The 17,024-nt window shown below is 36.8% G+C and overlaps 4 protein-coding genes and 1 non-coding gene across 6 annotated transcripts; 4 read left to right on the top strand and 1 right to left on the bottom strand.

The window, feature by feature from the left end:
• Positions 1-23: 23 nt before the first annotated feature.
• LOC110722964 lies at positions 24-5,843 on the top strand. Of its 2 annotated transcripts, XM_021902242.1 has the most exons (3): positions 24-4,088; positions 4,203-5,320; positions 5,403-5,843. In XM_021902242.1, the coding sequence occupies exon 1, from the start codon at positions 2,237-2,239 to the stop codon at positions 3,434-3,436; it is 1,200 nt and encodes a 399-aa protein (XP_021757934.1). In that variant the 5' UTR covers positions 24-2,236; the 3' UTR covers positions 3,437-4,088; positions 4,203-5,320; positions 5,403-5,843. The 2 variants fall into 2 exon arrangements, with proteins under 2 accessions (XP_021757934.1, XP_021757930.1); XM_021902238.1 differs by having other exon boundaries at positions 24-5,320.
• Positions 5,844-8,127: 2,284 nt separating this feature from the next.
• On the top strand, positions 8,128-9,237 carry LOC110697531 (geranylgeranyl pyrophosphate synthase, chloroplastic-like). The gene is given in 2 exon segments (XM_021874922.1): positions 8,128-8,924; positions 8,926-9,237. Coding segments are annotated over 2 exon segments (972 nt in total). The 5' UTR covers positions 8,128-8,138; the 3' UTR covers positions 9,112-9,237.
• Positions 9,238-11,986: 2,749 nt separating this feature from the next.
• LOC110722945 (geranylgeranyl pyrophosphate synthase, chloroplastic-like) lies at positions 11,987-13,775 on the top strand. Its single transcript, XM_021902220.1, has one exon. It carries the CDS (start codon positions 12,377-12,379, stop codon positions 13,550-13,552), a length of 1,176 nt encoding a protein of 391 aa, XP_021757912.1. The 5' UTR covers positions 11,987-12,376; the 3' UTR covers positions 13,553-13,775.
• A 504-nt stretch (positions 13,776-14,279) lies between these two features.
• On the bottom strand, positions 14,280-14,351 carry TRNAD-GUC. The gene has a single exon. It is a non-coding gene; the product is annotated as a tRNA-Asp (tRNA).
• Positions 14,352-14,466: 115 nt separating this feature from the next.
• LOC110722935 (UPF0496 protein At4g34320-like) lies at positions 14,467-16,640 on the top strand. Its single transcript, XM_021902212.1, has one exon. The coding sequence runs from the start codon at positions 14,898-14,900 to the stop codon at positions 16,095-16,097; it is 1,200 nt and encodes a 399-aa protein (XP_021757904.1). The 5' UTR covers positions 14,467-14,897; the 3' UTR covers positions 16,098-16,640.
• Positions 16,641-17,024: the final 384 nt, after the last annotated feature.

Genomic DNA, 17,024 nt, shown 5'->3' with positions numbered 1-17,024 from the left:
GGAAAAAAAAAAATAATAATAATAAAAGGCTTTTTTGTCCCTCAATTTTTACCACTTGAAAAAAAAAAAGAATCGTATTTTCCCACCCACTTAAATAATTAAATTCAACATTTTATCACCTATTGAACAAATTACGCTCATGAAACTTAATTTAAGAAGGAATTAAGATTATGTTCTCATTTACTGAGCTGAGCTGAATTGTTTATGAGAGAAGGACATAAGAACTAAATTGAATTGAAATTAAGTTGAAGAGAATAGTCCCTGAATAGGTGAAGTTTAAGGGAAAATGTTGGAAGTTATGTGGAAAAAAGGCGATGAGTCCAATTAATGATTTTATGAACCTATTTTGTTCAAAGAATGATATAATAAAGGGTTAAATTTTTTAGGAAAAATGGAAACCAATAATCCCACCTTTGCCATTTTCGCTCAAAACAATCCCACCTTTTCGAAATCTGGAAACAATCCCACCTTTAACCCCCATCTGCTCAAAACAAGCCTTTTTACCCATAACCTGTGTTAACCGGTTGTTTTTTCCTTAAGCTTTCCTCTCTAACCTCTTTAATGGCAGCTCCACCATTATCACCACCCCCTCCATAACTAACACCTCATCAACACCACCACATACACCACCACCTAACCCAAACTCGCTAGAAGAACCCCCACCCAATCCCGCTTGGTCCAGCAGCCCCCCACCCAACCTCCTACCCAACCCCGAATCCCCATAACCCCCACCCAAAAATCCGACCACCCACCTCACTCGCCTAACCTCCACCACGACCTCCCAAGTCCCCACCATAACCCAGGCCACCAAATCGGCCAATCCCATCCAACCCACTTAAAACGCTAACCCCTTTTTCACCCAGCATCCTATGAAACACCACGCAACTTGAACTCCCACCCCCACAATCTCACATCCCACCTCTAACCCAAAACGAACCTTATTAAAACATTTAAATGTGGAAGATTGAGAAAGCTTACTTGCCACTTTAATGGAGACTAACACATAGTACACTTAAGTGGGTTTAATTTGCTCCGGTAAGTGATGGTGGTTGGGCCCGGCGGTGGCTGGTTCGGCGAAGGGACGAGGGCTGTGGCAGGGGAGGAAAGGGGAAAGAGGGTTTTTTTTTTTTTTTTTTAATTTCTTTATTTGTTTTTTAAATTAATAAAAAAAAACACCAATCAGACGGTGACATGTGGCGAGTCACCTTTTGAAACAGGTTACCAATTTCATAAACCGGTAAAAAGCTTGTTTTGAGCAAATGGGGGTTAAAGGTGGGATTGTTTCCAGATTTCGAAAAGGTGGGATTGTTTTGAGCGAAAATGACAAAGGTGGGATTATTAGTTTCCATTTTTCCAATTTTTTAATGGGTGAGAAAATACAATTTATATTTATTTGGGTAAACATTGGAAATGTTAGATTTTAACACCATGCAAATCAATGAAAATTGATATTAACACCACCCAAAAAAAAAGTTTAATTTAACACCACATAAAAAATTGAAAATTTGAAGTTACCACCATATAACGGTTTCTGTGACGGAAAAGTGACGTGGGTCCCATGTTTTAGGTTTGCCTCCAAATTTCACACTTAGTAAACACGATTCTTCCTCTTCATTGATTACTTCCAACCATCTTCATTGAATTCACTCTGAATTTTCATCTACTCAAAGTAGTATCTTCATCTAGGGCATTCAATTGCTTAAAATTTGTGTGGTTGGGGATAGGAAAGTACAAGGGAGCTGTCATTAGCAGAAGAAAAGCGTTCGAGGATTTCCTCATCCATCTTCAAAAAAAGGGCGAAAATTGCTGGCAATCTGACAATTAAAGGTGAGAGATTCCAAAGAAGGTATCTTTTTTATCTTTTTACAGCAATTTCGTCTATTATTGGTGAATGGTTGATGTCAATTTTGCAATTTTATGCTTAATTGGGGTTACTTTGGCAACTGAAACTGAGAACCCTAGAAAAAGGGATTATTTTGAAATTGACTGCGAATTATGTTAATTGGTGGTTTAGGTTGAAATTTGACACTAATTAATTGGGGTTTTTGTGAATGAACTTATTGAAGACTGTATATGTGTGATTTGTTTATTGATGCATGTTGGACTGGATTATTTGTTTATTTGTATATTTGAAGTTAAATATTCAATTACTGTAGTTGATTAATAAAGTGTTGATATTATATGTCTTATAATAAAGTAATAATACTATTGTATCTATGTTATTGGTGGGTAGATAATGGGTGACAATGAAGATATGGTTGACATCTGTCTAAGGGTGGGGGATGCATTTGTCCCTAAAAGAGTTAGCAAAGATAGACAACTGCTTTGTTGGTGTGGGGGGTGGTGTTATTGGAGAAGAAAAGTCCTAGTGTCTAAGTTGGATGTACAGGAGATTAGGTCAGCTGCAATTCATGGATTTGTTAATGGTGATATGGAGGTGCCTGTCTATTTCAATTGTTGGTATAGGAAGAAGGGGAAAACTTTTAACACTGGTAGAAGGGAACCAGTCAACAGTGATGAAGTGAGGGGCCTTTTAGAGACTAGAAATGTAGAGGGTTATGTAGAAGTCTTTGTGACAGCACAACCTAATTTGAAGCCCACAACTAAGGCCCAACCCAATCCCCAGCCAAAGGATAAGGTTACTAAAAAAAGGAAGAAGGGTCAAAGTACTTCAATTGTCAGTATTAGGAGAAGCCCTAGATTTAAGAAGACTGAGACTGAAAGGGAGGAAAGTCCACCAAGGGAGAAACTGAAGGGGAAGGTTGCAGAAGCTGGAGTGTCCGGTAGTTCAAAACAGAAGAGTAAGCTCAAAGGTAAAGCCTCAGCAAAGGCTAAAGCATTGGTGTTTGAAGAGGATGATGATGGTGACAATAAATCTGATTACTCTAGCTCAGATTTGAGTGATGAAGACCTAGATTGGGAACCAGGTGAAGAAGAATTTGATGAAGGGGATGAAGAATGGTTTATTGAAGGGTCTAAGGACATCTTAGAGAAGGTTAACAAGAATTTGAGGAAACTGCAGGGAAGTGGCATAGATGAGGGTGTTGTGAAAGATAAGAGGTCAGATCTGAAAGATGACCTGGATATAAGAACAGTTAGGGTCAATCCAGAGGGTGATGAAGGTGATTCAGAGAGTTCAAGAAGCTTGTGTGGATCTGATTCAGAGGAGGATACTGCTCCATGGTTTAATGAAGATGTGGACTTCCAAAAGCCCATCCAGCTGCAGGTGAGGCAGAAGTTCAAGAATGCTGCAATATTGAGAAGGGTATTGAGACTGCATGCCATTCAAGAGAGGTATGAGTTTTATTTCTTGCATAATGACTCTAAGAGGATTACAATGCAGTGTAGGTATAGATGTGACTGTGAGTTCAATAGTTATACTTGTAGAATGCCTGCATGTACATGTGTGGGGGGGGGGGGTAAAGTGTCATTTTAAGGTGTATGCATCAAAACTGGTCAAGCAGGATACTTGGCAAATTAAAAGCTGTAAATTGAAACACATTTGTCTTAGAGTCAAGAAAAATAGGATGATTACTGCTGAGTTCATTGCAGACAGATATCTAGAGGAGTTTAGGTGTAATTCTCCATGGAGAATTAAGGATATTAGGGCCAGGGTTCTTAATGACTTAGGTATTGAGGTGACATACTTTAAAGCATGGATGACTAGGTGTAGGGTTAAACTCATCATATATGGGTCAGCAAGGGAGCAATATGCTAGGTTGTGGGATTATGGGAGGTCTGTGATGAAGTATAACCCTGGGTCTGGGTGCAATGTGGTTGTGGAAGGTATAGACAGTCCTGAGCCCCCTATGTTTTTGAGAATGTTCATGTGTCTAAGGACTTTGAGAGATGGGTTTGCTAAGGGTTGTAGGCCAATGATGGGTGGATGGTTGTCACCTCAAGGGTGCATATCCTGGAATTATATTGGTGGCAGTAGCTAAGGATGGGAATAACAAACTGTTCCCCTAGCTTGGGCAACAGTGGAGGCAGAGAATAAAGATAGCTGGGGTTGGTTCCTAGAGTCTCTAATGGCAATGTTCACACATGATCAAGGAGAAGGGCTGACAATAATGTCAGACAGGCAAAAGGTAACAGTTTTTTGCCTTTTTTTTTGCACATTTTCATTTTCATTTGTACTTGTTTTTTTTTTCTTTGTGTAAGTAAGTAGGATGAGTTATTGATATTGTGAATGAATATGGTAGGGGCTTCTGGAAGCAATGGCTGATATAGTACCAAAAGCTGAAAAAAGATTATGTGTAAGGCACATTTGGGCAAATTTCAAGCTCAAATTCACTGGGTCAACATTCAAAGAATTGTTTTGGGCAGCAGCGAGATCAACAACTGCAATAAGTCATCCCATTCCAATACTTATTTAATGATTGTATGCATATGTGTGGGAATGTGATTGTCTTAAGTTGTTTACATTATTGCATTTTGTCAGTTTAACTTCAAATTTGCCATGGACTCTATCAAAGAGTTGTCAGAGGATGCATATCAGTATTTAGTGAACATTCCCCCCCAGTCTTGGTCAAGACATGCATTTTCATCTAACTGCAAGTCCAACATGTTGTTAAACAACATGTGTGAGACTTTCAATGCAGTCATCAGGCTTGCCAGAGATAAGCCTATCCTCACCCAAATGGAATGGATGAGGAGGTATGTAATGAATAGGAACAATGAGAAGTGGGAGGATTCTAAACAAATTACAAGCAACCTTACCCCTTATGTGAGGAATGTCTTAGCTAGGATAGAATTTGTTGCTAGGAAGTGTGTTGTGCAACCATCAAGAGATGAAACATTTGAAGTGCAGTTGATGGATGATCAAGAGTGTGTGGACTTACAAAAGGAAACTTGTACCTGTTATCATTGGGAACTAATTGGGATTCCCTGTGTGCATGCTTATTCATGCATGATGGACATGAGGGGTGACATAGAGGCATATGTGGACCCTTATTACACCATGGACTCATACAGGAAGGTTTATGAACCCCCTATCCAACCCATGCCTGGTCCTAAACACTGGGAGATAGTGAGTATGAGGGAACCACAGCCTCCAACATTTAAGGTACAGCCTGGAAGACCAAAGAGCAAAAAAAGGAAGCTGGAACCAGGGGAATGTTCTACTGCAACTGCACAACCACAGACAGCAAAGAGGCAGAAACAATGCAGTAAGTGTACAGGATTTGGTCATTATGCCAAGACCTGCAAAAACACTCCTGCACCAGCAAATGAGGAGCCAAGGCAACCAGGGAGACCACCCTCCAACACTCCTTGGGTGGTGGAGGAAAGGAAGAAGAAAGAACTCAGAGCTGCCAAAAAGGTATAAACCTTGAACCTTGTGTTTCTGTAACTTTATGAATTTGATCCTTTAAGCTAACTATGTTGTGATTTCCCTAAAACAGAGCTCAAGTCAGCCAAGCTCAAGTCAACCAAAGCCAAGCTCAAGTAAACCAAAGCCAAAGCAGCAGTCTAAGTCAAAGGCAAATCCTTCCTCCAGCCAACCTGCAACAACCGCTACTCAGCATCCACACAAAACTTCTAAGTGTTCCTCAAGTCAGCCTGCAACAACAACAGTTCAACAACCATCACACACAGGTGTGATAACTAGGGCCAAGCTGCAAAATTTCAAGGATGTTAACCTCACTCAGTGATGTAATAGCTAGAAAACAATATTATGTTTGAATTCATATTTATGTCATCATTTTGTTTGTTTGTCATTAGCATTTGAACAACCAGAGATATTAGGATGGTGTACATTTTGTATGGCTGTAATTGCCATTAAGACAGGTTCAAGTAAACACCTTTTGGCAACTTTTTATGAATATATATGTTCTGTTAACTAATTTGGCAATAATTCCCTATTTTACTGCATGCATGTGCTTTCAATTTTTTTTCAAAAACCATCATAACTGAACATCAACCACATGATTATAAATACTTGGAATTCATTTACTAAAATATTTAGAATTTCATTACACAAAAGCTCCCAACACTACAAGTCACAAAATAACAATTCAAACACCTACTTCTATTACAACTAAACACCCCTAACCATTAGGAAAACTACACCAATTGACAAACTAATACAGATAGCCATGCCCACCCACATACAATGCACTAAAAAGCCCCCCCTGCCTTGCAGTCCCTGTTCATTCTCTTTCTTTCACCATTCAAAGCCTTGCACCTAATCTTCAAATTGTCAAATTCATTAATTAAGTAGACACCTCCTCTGCCCACTGATATCATCAACTTCCCTTTTCAACTCATTCACTTCACCCTTAAGCAGCTTCTTATCCAGCAAGAGGTTATTGATAACCCCTGTTTGCCAGTCTGTCCCATCAGGTTGGTCAACCCATTCAAAGACCTTGCACCCCCTTGATTCTGTGACTGGATCATAAAACTTGCAAGCTCTGAACTTCCTCCCTGGATTCTCCCTAGTCCAGCTAGTTAGCCTTGCCATTGGCACTCCACAATTGCATTTTTTCTCCTTTGAAGGAGAATAGCTCAAAGAAGACATAATCTGCACCAATTTAAGATGAATATAACAATTACTGCTCTGTACACATACGAATTCAAATTCTCAACAAAAACTTTCAATTAAACCCGTCTACCATAAAAAGCCCCAATTTCGGTTTCACATAAACCCTAATTTTCGAAATTGACTAATTAACTGCGACAATGCTAATCCAACCACCAAATCCAGCATAATACATAACTGAATTGCTAAACTAAGGTAATTTAAGCAATAAATACATACCAAACAAGCTCAATTTGCCATTACATTGGAGAGAAAGTGCGATTTTGATGTCTGAACAAACATACCTGTTACCACCTTCAATTCCTTCCTCTTTCCCAGCAAACCCTAGAATTCTTGATATGAAATCACTTTTTTGAATGAATTGATACCAGGATCAACCTATGTAATCCACAAATTTGCTCACAAAAGAACAGAAATGAAGAGAATCGTGCTTTAATCGTGCTTTTAAAGAGAGAATTGTAAAAAGTGACCGTTGGAGTGGGGCCCAGTAATAGTTCCGTTAATAGAAGCAAGATTTTGGTGGTAACTTCAAATGTTCAATTTTTTATGTGGTGTTAAAATAAACTTTTTTTTTGGGTGGTGTTAATATCAATTTTCATTGATTTGCATGGTGTTAAAATCTAAAATTTCCTTCAAAAAAGTTTTTTTTTTTCCTTATACCTTTTAAAAAGTTCAAGCAAACCCTTATAAATAGTGTGTTAGTGTGTGGCCCTAAAAATGTTTGGATACTTATTTGTCCTCATTTATGTTTACTATTTTTTTTTATCTCTTATGAATGGTGTTTGAACATTCTAAAAATATTTGTTCACATATTTTTTCCGAGTTTTTTTGACATAACTAGGTACTACTCTTATAAATGGTGTTCGAACATTCTAAAAAATATATTTACCATAAAATGATACAAGAGTACAACTCATGAAACCACTGCAACACGAAATTATGAACTCTCATAATTTCTCGTCTTGTGGGATATTGCTTTCCTGGCTCAATTAATTGCAATCTTAAAACTTGTTTTTAAATTAGGGAGCAATTATCTCTTTCGCACTTACGGAACCTAATCACCAATTTGTGCAACTACATACTTCGTATATAATTGTATTTTGTACACTTCACATGTACAATTTAAATATACTTGTATTCCGTCAATAGTCAATTTCAACTTCAATAATTTAAAATATCCTGTAAAAAAAAAAAAAATCAAAATATACTTGTATATAATCAATTTCAACTTCAATAACTTAAAATATACTTGTATATAATCAACATTAGTGTATGTAAGGTTCACATGTACAAATTATATTTTTTATATTCAATTTCAACTTCAATTTCGTAGAATCTCAAGAATAATAATGAGTAATTGTAGATTTGTATTATTACTCTATGTCTAGGAAATTAGTTTTAGACATGTTCTGTTCTTGCTTCTAATTCCACATTTACACATCCAGATCATCCATTACTCCTCCCCTTTGAATATAAGAATATTAACAGGTTGCTAATTACTATAAATATGGCAGCAACACACATCAATATCATTATCTTCTTCTCAACATTTTTTTGACTTCATTTTTATCTCCTCAAGAAAACAAACATAGATAAAAAAATGTCTACATTCTCTGCAGTTCTCACAAAGCAAAATACTGCAATTAACTCAAGTGAAAACAACATTTCTTCTACAAAACCTTTTAATTTCAAGAAGTATATGGTGGAGAAAGTGAAATCGGTGCACAAAGCATTGGATATGGCTGTGGAATTAAAGCACCCTGAAAAAATTTATAAGGCTATGAGATATTCACTCCTTGCAGGAGGGAAAAGGGTTCGCCCTGTTCTTTGCATTGCCGCCTGTGAGCTTGTAGGCGGCAATGAATCCACAGCGATGCCTGCTGCATGCGCTCTGGAGATGATTCACACAATGTCTTTGATTCATGATGATCTCCCCTGCATGGACAACGACGACCTTCGCAGGGGGAAACCCACCAACCACAAAGTGTATGGTGAGGAAGTCGCTGTACTGGCAGGGGACTCGCTACTGTCCTTCGCCTTTGAGCACCTGGTTACTGCTACCCCGCTGGACCAGGTCTCCCCTTGCCAGGTTGTTCGTGCAGTCGGGGAACTGGCAAGGGTTATCGGGGCTGAAGGGCTCGTGGCGGGACAGGTGCTTGACATCGACTCTGAAGGGGCAGTCGATGTCAGCCTGGAGCAACTTGAGTTTATACACATTCACAAGACTGCTAAACTCCTTGAGGGAGCAGTTGTTCTTGGAGCCATTGCTGGGGGTGCAACCGATGAGGAGGTGGAAAAGTTGAGGAAGTTTGCCACAAGAATTGGATTGTTGTTTCAGGTTGTGGATGATATATTGGATGTAACAAAATCGTCTGAGGAATTGGGAAAAAACAGTGGGAAAAGATTTGGTGGCAGATAAGATAACATTCCCTAAGTTAATGGGGATTGAGAAATCAAGGGAGTATGCTGAGAGGTTACTTAAGGAGGCTAAAGAACAGCTTGTTGGGTTTGATTTAGAGAAGGCGAAACCATTGATTGCTCTTGCTGATTATATTGCTTATAGGCAAAACTGAATGTCGTGTGGTATATATAGAAAGTGCAAGCAAGGAGAAAAGTTGCCTTATGTATGACAAATATATCTAGGAGTTCCTATTTAATTACTCCGTAAATAATAGTAAAAAAAAAAAAAAAAAAAAAAATTATATGCATCGGTGTGGGGTGCACCTTGCACTTAATATTTTTGTGCTCATTCAATAATTTTTTTTGCTCATTTTAAAAATCTGAAAATGATTAATCTAAAAATGAGCAAAAAATAAATAAATTAAATGAGCAATAAAACTAACACTAGGCACAACTATAAAAGTTGTTACGTACATAATATTCAAGGCCGGCCCTTAGGGTGTGCGGCCTGCGCAACCGCGCAGGGCCCATCATTATTTGGGGCCTCAAATTCTTACAATATATACAAAATGGTTGTAAAAATGTATAGTGAAACTGTTGTGGCTTAGTGGTAATGCTGGTAAATGTGGAGGTATTGATTCTTGTAGGAACAAGGTTTGAATCCTGCTATGTACTTTATTTTTTAAAAATTCCATTCCTATATTTTGGAAGATTGTAACAATATTTTATACTTTATCCCCACTAATGGTCCCTTGACTCAATTTCATTTTTAGAAAATATTACCACTCTCTCTTCTTTACAATAACCCGTAAAAACTTTTATAACTTGTGTTTTTTTTTTCTTTTCAACATATTTCAATCGCTTCAATAATATTACAAAAATTACATTTATTTCTTTATTCTAAACCTCTGCAACAAATCATAGCAGAGCATTTATTTTTTTTTAAAAAATGCAATATTATTATACATTTCTTTTTTTTTTAAAAAGGGAGGGGGGGCTCAAATGTATCTCAATCGCACAGGGCCTCCATAATAGTTGGGACGGCCCTGGTAATATTGGAATAAAACAAAAAATTAAAAATTTGTTCGTTTTCATTTTTGTTTTTCTTTCTTATATTTGGAATCAAAATAGTTGTTGTTAGTTTTTGAAATCATAATAGTTGTTGTTAGTTTTTGAAATTGTGATGATTCTAATAAGGCCAATTTTTAATATTTTTATATCTTAATTTGTTTAATTTTCAAAAGCAAAAAACAAAAAAAGAAGGGAAGTGTAGCTTAGTGATTTAAAATGGGCCATAAAAATCCTTATTTAGTTATTAGTTACCAATCAATCATCAATATATCACAGTATACTACTTTTATAAGACAAATAAATTAATGTGGGCCTGACAAATGTCACTTTATGATTCGTTTGTATTATTATATGAAACGGAGGCAATATCAACAACTTAGGGTCTGTTCTCATTGACTGAACTCAGCTGAGCTGAACTGAACTGATGAACTGAACTGAACTGAAATAAATATTTTATAAGAGAAGGAAATTAGGAGCTGAACTGAACTGAACTGAACTGAGCTGAGCTGAACTGAACTGAACTGAATTTCAACGTAAGAGAACAGACCCTTAATATATTGATAGAACAATTTTTTTTGTTAATTTTTAATGTATAAATCATATTAATTTTTTTTTATCATACTCTGTGGGAAAATACAAAATACTTTGTATTTATCATGTCATTTTGAAACAAGGGTGTTTTTGAACTGAGATGAGACAAGCCTCTCTAAACTCGACTTGAGCTTGATACTCGTGAGCCTTGAGCTTGATACTCGTGAGCTCTTGAGCTCGAAACTATTTGAGTTTGAAACTATTGGGCTCAACTCGAGCGTGACAGTGTTGACACTAGCTCGGCTCGAGCTTAAATGAACTTATAATCCCAAGACATAAGTTCAACTCGACTCAATAAGCTTGACTCGACTCCAAGCTCTGCTTGGGGCTTTATTATCAAATGTTCGATCTACTTTTTAATTTATCTGTTTTAATTATATTATTTAATTAATAATGGAGTCAAAGATAGCATAATCTTAACTTGTCGAATTCAAATTCTTTGTCCAAGTTTTGACCATGCCAAACATCGAGTAGCTCTCGGCTCACTAGCACCCCTATCCCAAAAGATGTTATAACTCATGAGAAATCTCAACACGTGTACATGCAAGCAACCGTTGGAACTCTAATAAATTCTCGTACATTGGCACACAAAAGTACAAAACACAGTATAGGCCAAGAAAACGTGTTTATATCATTGTCTAGACCATTCATTTCGTCTAATTTATACGTTTGTCATTATTTTTTTTGAAACAATTTATACGGAGTAATATTGATTAATGTACTCCTTTTGTCCCTAAATTATATTTTTACTTCTCTTTATTATGCAAGGAATAAATGTTAGAATTAGGAATGTAATTTAGGGAGGGAGGGAGGAAGTAATTTTTTTTTACACATTTCCCCTCATATATACATATCACTTTCAATGCAACTATTCCCATTTACTAAAATAATTATCTACTCCTTTCAAAAAAAAAAAATTATCATACTCCTAATGCAACTATTCCTATTTACATAAATATTTACCTAAATTTTAACGCAAATATTCTTTTTTCCAAATGTTGAACACCTTATTACTTTATATTCTATGTAAAATCTTATCATTGTTTTTCACTATCTTATTTTCTTAAGTAAAATTTACAAATTGTAGTCATTTTTGCAACCCAAAAGTTATTATAAATTGTAAACTGCAATTTAATTCAATTTTTTTTATCGGTTTACGTATCAAAATATGTTTGTTTAAGAGTTTAGAGACCATTTTAGCCCTTAAGAATCCGAATTGAGCTCGAAATTGGCAAAAAAATAACGTAAGTGCATCGTTTTGCATAACAAAAATATATCGATTTATGGACAACTATTTTAGAAATGGAGGAAATATACTATGCATCTCAAAGAAGGAAAAAAAAAATGATGCCACATAAGATAAGCGAAAATAGTGGGCAAAAGATGCACACAATCCTATCCAATGCCAAATGCCAATGAACAAGTGCCATTAAGCTCGGAAAAATAAAGTATTTTGGGTGGTACAATTAATTTTTGGTACAATCCATTTCCCACTCTCAATCTATCTCCTCTTCTATTCAACCTATCACTTTTATTTCCTTTGATTTATGGCAACAAAATCAACTGCAAATATTGCTTTCCTTATCAATTGATTACAAACTTTGAACTTGTTTTTAAAATTACAGAGCAATTATCTATTTCAATCTTACAGATTCAAATCACCAGATTGTTCAACTTTATTTATATATACCCACAAATTATAATATATATATTTTCATTTTCAATATCAATTTCTTAATTTCTTCATAGTTTAGCAAACTCAAAATTCCAATAAAAATGAGTAACAGTAGTACTACTCTAAGTCTGGGAAATTGGGTTCAAACATGTTTTCCTCACCATTCCAATTCCAGATCTAGATCTTTCATTTTTTCACCTTTGAAGAATCAATGTTATAATAATGGCACCAACACTTTATCATCATCTTCTTCTTTTAATCATTTTTCAACCCCATTTTCTCTCTCCTCAAGAAAAACCTCAAAAATGTCTTCAATCTCAGCAATCATGACTAAACAAGAAACTGCGATTGACCCACCAGAAAACAAGATTTCATCATCAACCCCTTTTAATTTCGAGGCATATATGGTGAAGAAGGCGAAATCTGTCCACAAAGCATTGGATATGGCGGTGACATTAAAGCACCCAGAAAAAATTCATGAGGCCATGAGATATTCCCTCCTCGCAGGAGGAAAAAGGGTTCGCCCTGTTCTTTGCATCGCCGCCTGCGAACTCGTAGGCGGCGATGAATCGACTGCGATGCCTGCAGCATGCGCTGTAGAAATGATTCATACGATGTCCTTGATTCATGATGATCTCCCCTGCATGGACAACGACGACCTTCGCAGGGGAAAACCCACTAATCACAAAGTATTTGGTGAGGATGTTGCTGTATTAGCAGGCGACTCACTCTTGTCTTTTGCATTCGAACATATTGCTACCTCAACCCCATTGGACAAGGTCCCGGCTCGACAGGTTGTTCGAGCTGTTGGGGAACTGGCTCGAGTTATCGGGGCTGAAGGGCTTGTAGCAGGACAAGTGGTTGACATTGACTCTGAAGGTGCAACCAATGTTGGGTTGGATCAGCTTGAGTTCATTCACATTCATAAGACTGCTAAGCTCCTCGAGGGGGCGGTTGTTTTAGGTGCCATTGTTGGGGGTGGGAGTGATGAGGATGTGGAGAAATTGAGGAAGTTTGCTAGAGGAATTGGGTTGTTATTTCAGGTTGTTGATGATATATTGGATGTAACTAAATCGTCTGAGGAATTGGGGAAAACAGCAGGGAAAGATTTGGTGGCAGATAAGGTGACATTTCCTAAGTTGATGGGAATTGAGAAATCTAGGGAGTATGCTGAGAGGTTGATCAAAGAGGCTAAAGAACAGCTAGCTGGATTCGATCAAGAAAAGGCGAAACCATTGATTGCGCTTGCTGATTATATTGCTTACAGGCAAAATTGATTGTCATTGTTGGAATAGATTGTACAACATTATCAATTGCTGTTATTTATAATCGCGGCATAGTAGATTTAATTATAATTGTAATTGGTTTTGTGAGGGATACAATAATACTCTTATTTTTTGGATACATTTGGTATGGAATTAGCTCAATGTAAAATAATTTGGAGCTTCCTGAATGTTTTTGGCATGCTGTGTTTTTGGCTAATATGACAGATCTTCTTTACTTCTGAGTCTTGGTTACTGGTTTTACCTGTTAGAACTTTACTGCAGTCTTTGAAAGGAATGCTGCTCTAATTTCCCCTTTTAATTAGTTTCGAAATTGAATTGAATTGTGAGATATCTTGATAATTTCGAAATTGTTTGATCCATTTAAGCTCAAACCAATAACGTGCTGAACTATGTCTGCTTAACATTGGACTAATTATTGTTCTAGTTGTGCATTATCAATCCCATTTATTTTGTATACTTGTATAGTACATTGTATTTATTCCATTTTTTGGATAGGTAGATTACAATTCTCCCTTCTCTAGACATGTAATCCATGCTCATATGAACCCATAGGTCGCATTGTATCGACAATTGAGTTATTGCAAGGTAATTGAACAAACAGAAAACAGTTCAGCTGAAACCAGAATTCAAAATAAACCAGCTGCAATTCTACAAAAATAAGTAAGCCCCCCATCCCAAAAAGAAAAAGAAAAAACTAAAAATTGCAAATCAAAAATTACGCCGTTGCCGGGGATCGAACCCGGGTCACCCGCGTGACAGGCGGGAATACTTACCACTATACTACAACGACCTTGTCGTTAATAATATGGATTAATTTAGATTTCTATGTAGTAAAACGAATAATAACTTTGGATTACTGGTCAATTTTAATCATAAACAAGCATCTTCTCCGATTGTTCGTGGAAACCAAAGTAAACAGCAGCCTAAAACAACCACACATCTCAGTCAACCACTTACTGAAGATAATCTTCCTATTATTGCCATTTTTTTGTCCTAACTATCTAATTAATTATACAATTTACATTTGAATATTTCATACTTGCATCATATCCAGAAACATCACATATTCACACTATATTCACCTACTTTGAATGTTCAACCTTTGAAGAATCTCTCCTCAAAATTCAACCTTCAATTTCCTTCATTTCTTCTTATATTCCAGTTTTTCAATTATTTTCCACCTACATTTGGGGATCCAACCCCACAAATTTTACTAAATTTAGATCCCAATTTTGATGAACCCCTAGTAAATTCCAGTGCTAAATTTTATTGCGTATAAAATAAAGCTGAAATCTTGGGACCCTATTAATAATTTTTTTATAAGGGTTCATAATTTATGGGTTCTGTATTTAGTAAAAAGTCAGAAACTCCAACAACCCCATCAACAAGCAATGGCAACAGCAATGGCAGTAGTAGATCCAATTCAATAACAAGCAGTGATTTAAGCTTTTATTTAGCAGCTTGTAAACAAGACCCAGATGTTAAACTCTTTGATTCAAAGCTCCAGCAACATGCTACTTCTGTTATCAACACTTTGTCAACAACTGTTGACAATTCTGGTAATGGGTTTCAGCAACAGGTCGGTTCTCTTTCCTTTGACTCAATTACACAAGTCACTGGAAGTTTAATGGATATGAATCATGAAGTTGTTAAAGTTATTCTTGATTGTAAAGAGGATGTTTGGAAGAATAAAGAATTGCTGTCATTAGTTGAGGATTATTTTGAGTATAGTGTTCAGACATTGGATTTCTTTGCTAAACTTGATCAATGCCTGAAACGAGCCCGGGACCGCCATTTAATTGTTCAGGTTGCTCTGAGGCGGTTTGAGGAGGAGATGAGGGTTGATCAGGGTAGCAGTGAGATTTCTGATAAGTTTTCGAGTACGTTGCTGGAGTTGAGGAGTTTTAAGGAGGCTGGGGATCCATTTGGGCAGGAGTTTTTTGGTATTCTTCAGTCTGTTTATACTCAGCAGATTCAGATGTTGAGGAGATTACAGATTAGGAAACGAAAACTCGATAAGAAGTTGAAGTCAGTTAAGGTTTATAGGAAGGTTTCCAACATTATATTTGGTGCTGCTTTTGTGGCTGTTGTGATTTGTTCTGTTGTTGCTGCTGCTGTTGCTGCTCCTCCTGTGGCATCGGCCTTGGCAGCAGCTGTTTCTGCCCCGATTGGAGGGGTGGGGAAGTGGTTCAATTCGCTGTGGAAGAAGTATGAGAGAGAGTTGAAGGGTGAAAGGGATTTGGTCTTTGAGTTGCAGCTTGGGACTTATTTAAGTGTTAAAGACTTGGATAACATTCGAGTTTTGGTTCAGAAATTAGAGATTGTGATCGATTCGTTGTTGTCCAATGCAGACTTTGCCTTAAGGGACGCAGACACATTGCCAATGGTGATGGATGATATTAGAAACAAGTTGAATGTGTTTATGGAAGGAATTGATAGTATAACAGCACATTCAGATAAATACAGTAAAGAAATCAGTCTGGCCAGGTCTGTGATCTTGCACAGGATTATGAAATATCCTAGTGCACCTATCTGACTAACCCAATCTGCCTTCTTAAGAACATTGTTTTTCTGGAAAATTCGCGCTGCCTATCTATGGTCGGTGTTAAGGACTTGAATTCAGGTTCTATTATATAAACTTGATGAAGAGTGGCAGTAATTAGTGCTAAATAGTGACTGGCTTGCAAATGAGATTACTTTGCAGCAGTATGATGTATTACTCAAGAGCATATCGATCACAGCTCTCCATCTTATGATTAGCTCATACAATTACATAGCTAGCTTTCACTGAATGTAAGACAAAATCGGCATCCTAAAACATTGCAGCGCTTGTAGCTGCTCTACCAATGCGGCTTTATCTCCTCATCGATGTAGTATTGCTACTTTGCTAATGGCTTTCAATGTCAGAGAGAGCCTTTTCTATTAAAACCCCTTCCTCTTCTATTTACAATTATGCTGTTCAGATTGGTGCTATAGATTGTTTAGATATCTGCACTGGTTCTGGTACTCATTATAATAATATAATTTATGTCCAGTTGCTCCTCATTATATCTCTTCTACATCTACTGAGCAATTACTCTAATGCTTTGTACCTTTTCTTTTCTCATCACCCCTACACCTCTTTGCCCTCCAATGTATTTTGCATGTCAAAATTTGCGTACTCATTCAGTAAGAAAATCATCTGGATACCCATGCCCTATTTGCTCCTCACTGTACTTCGCCATGACAATACTTGCATATTCGTCTTGGAAGAAAATCATCTGAACACACTTGTGCTAGTAGTCATGTTCCAGTGGCTTAGTATATCTGTGCTGTTGTGACCGAGTGCAAGCGTGGTTTATCGTCTTCTACTCTTCTTAAAATCCCACATTTTTTTCGCCCCTCAACCCACATGAGCATCAATTACGATGGTGCACCTGTCTTTTTATTAACTTTTACTAAGATTAATTTTATTTTTTTGAAT

This window comes from Chenopodium quinoa, unplaced genomic scaffold, assembly GCF_001683475.1.
Source record: "Chenopodium quinoa cultivar QQ74 unplaced genomic scaffold, ASM168347v1, whole genome shotgun sequence".
In the NCBI taxonomy this organism is placed as follows: Eukaryota; Viridiplantae; Streptophyta; class Magnoliopsida; order Caryophyllales; family Amaranthaceae; genus Chenopodium; species Chenopodium quinoa.
This window is presented reverse-complemented; position numbering and strand designations above follow the sequence as displayed.

Coding starts and splice junctions, on each gene's coding strand:
- LOC110722945 (XM_021902220.1), top strand. CDS start 12,377: ATGAGTAACAGTAGTACTACTCTAAGTCTGGGAAATTGGGTTCAAACA.
- LOC110722935 (XM_021902212.1), top strand. CDS start 14,898: ATGGGTTCTGTATTTAGTAAAAAGTCAGAAACTCCAACAACCCCATCA.
- LOC110722964 (XM_021902242.1), top strand. CDS start 2,237: ATGGGTGACAATGAAGATATGGTTGACATCTGTCTAAGGGTGGGGGAT.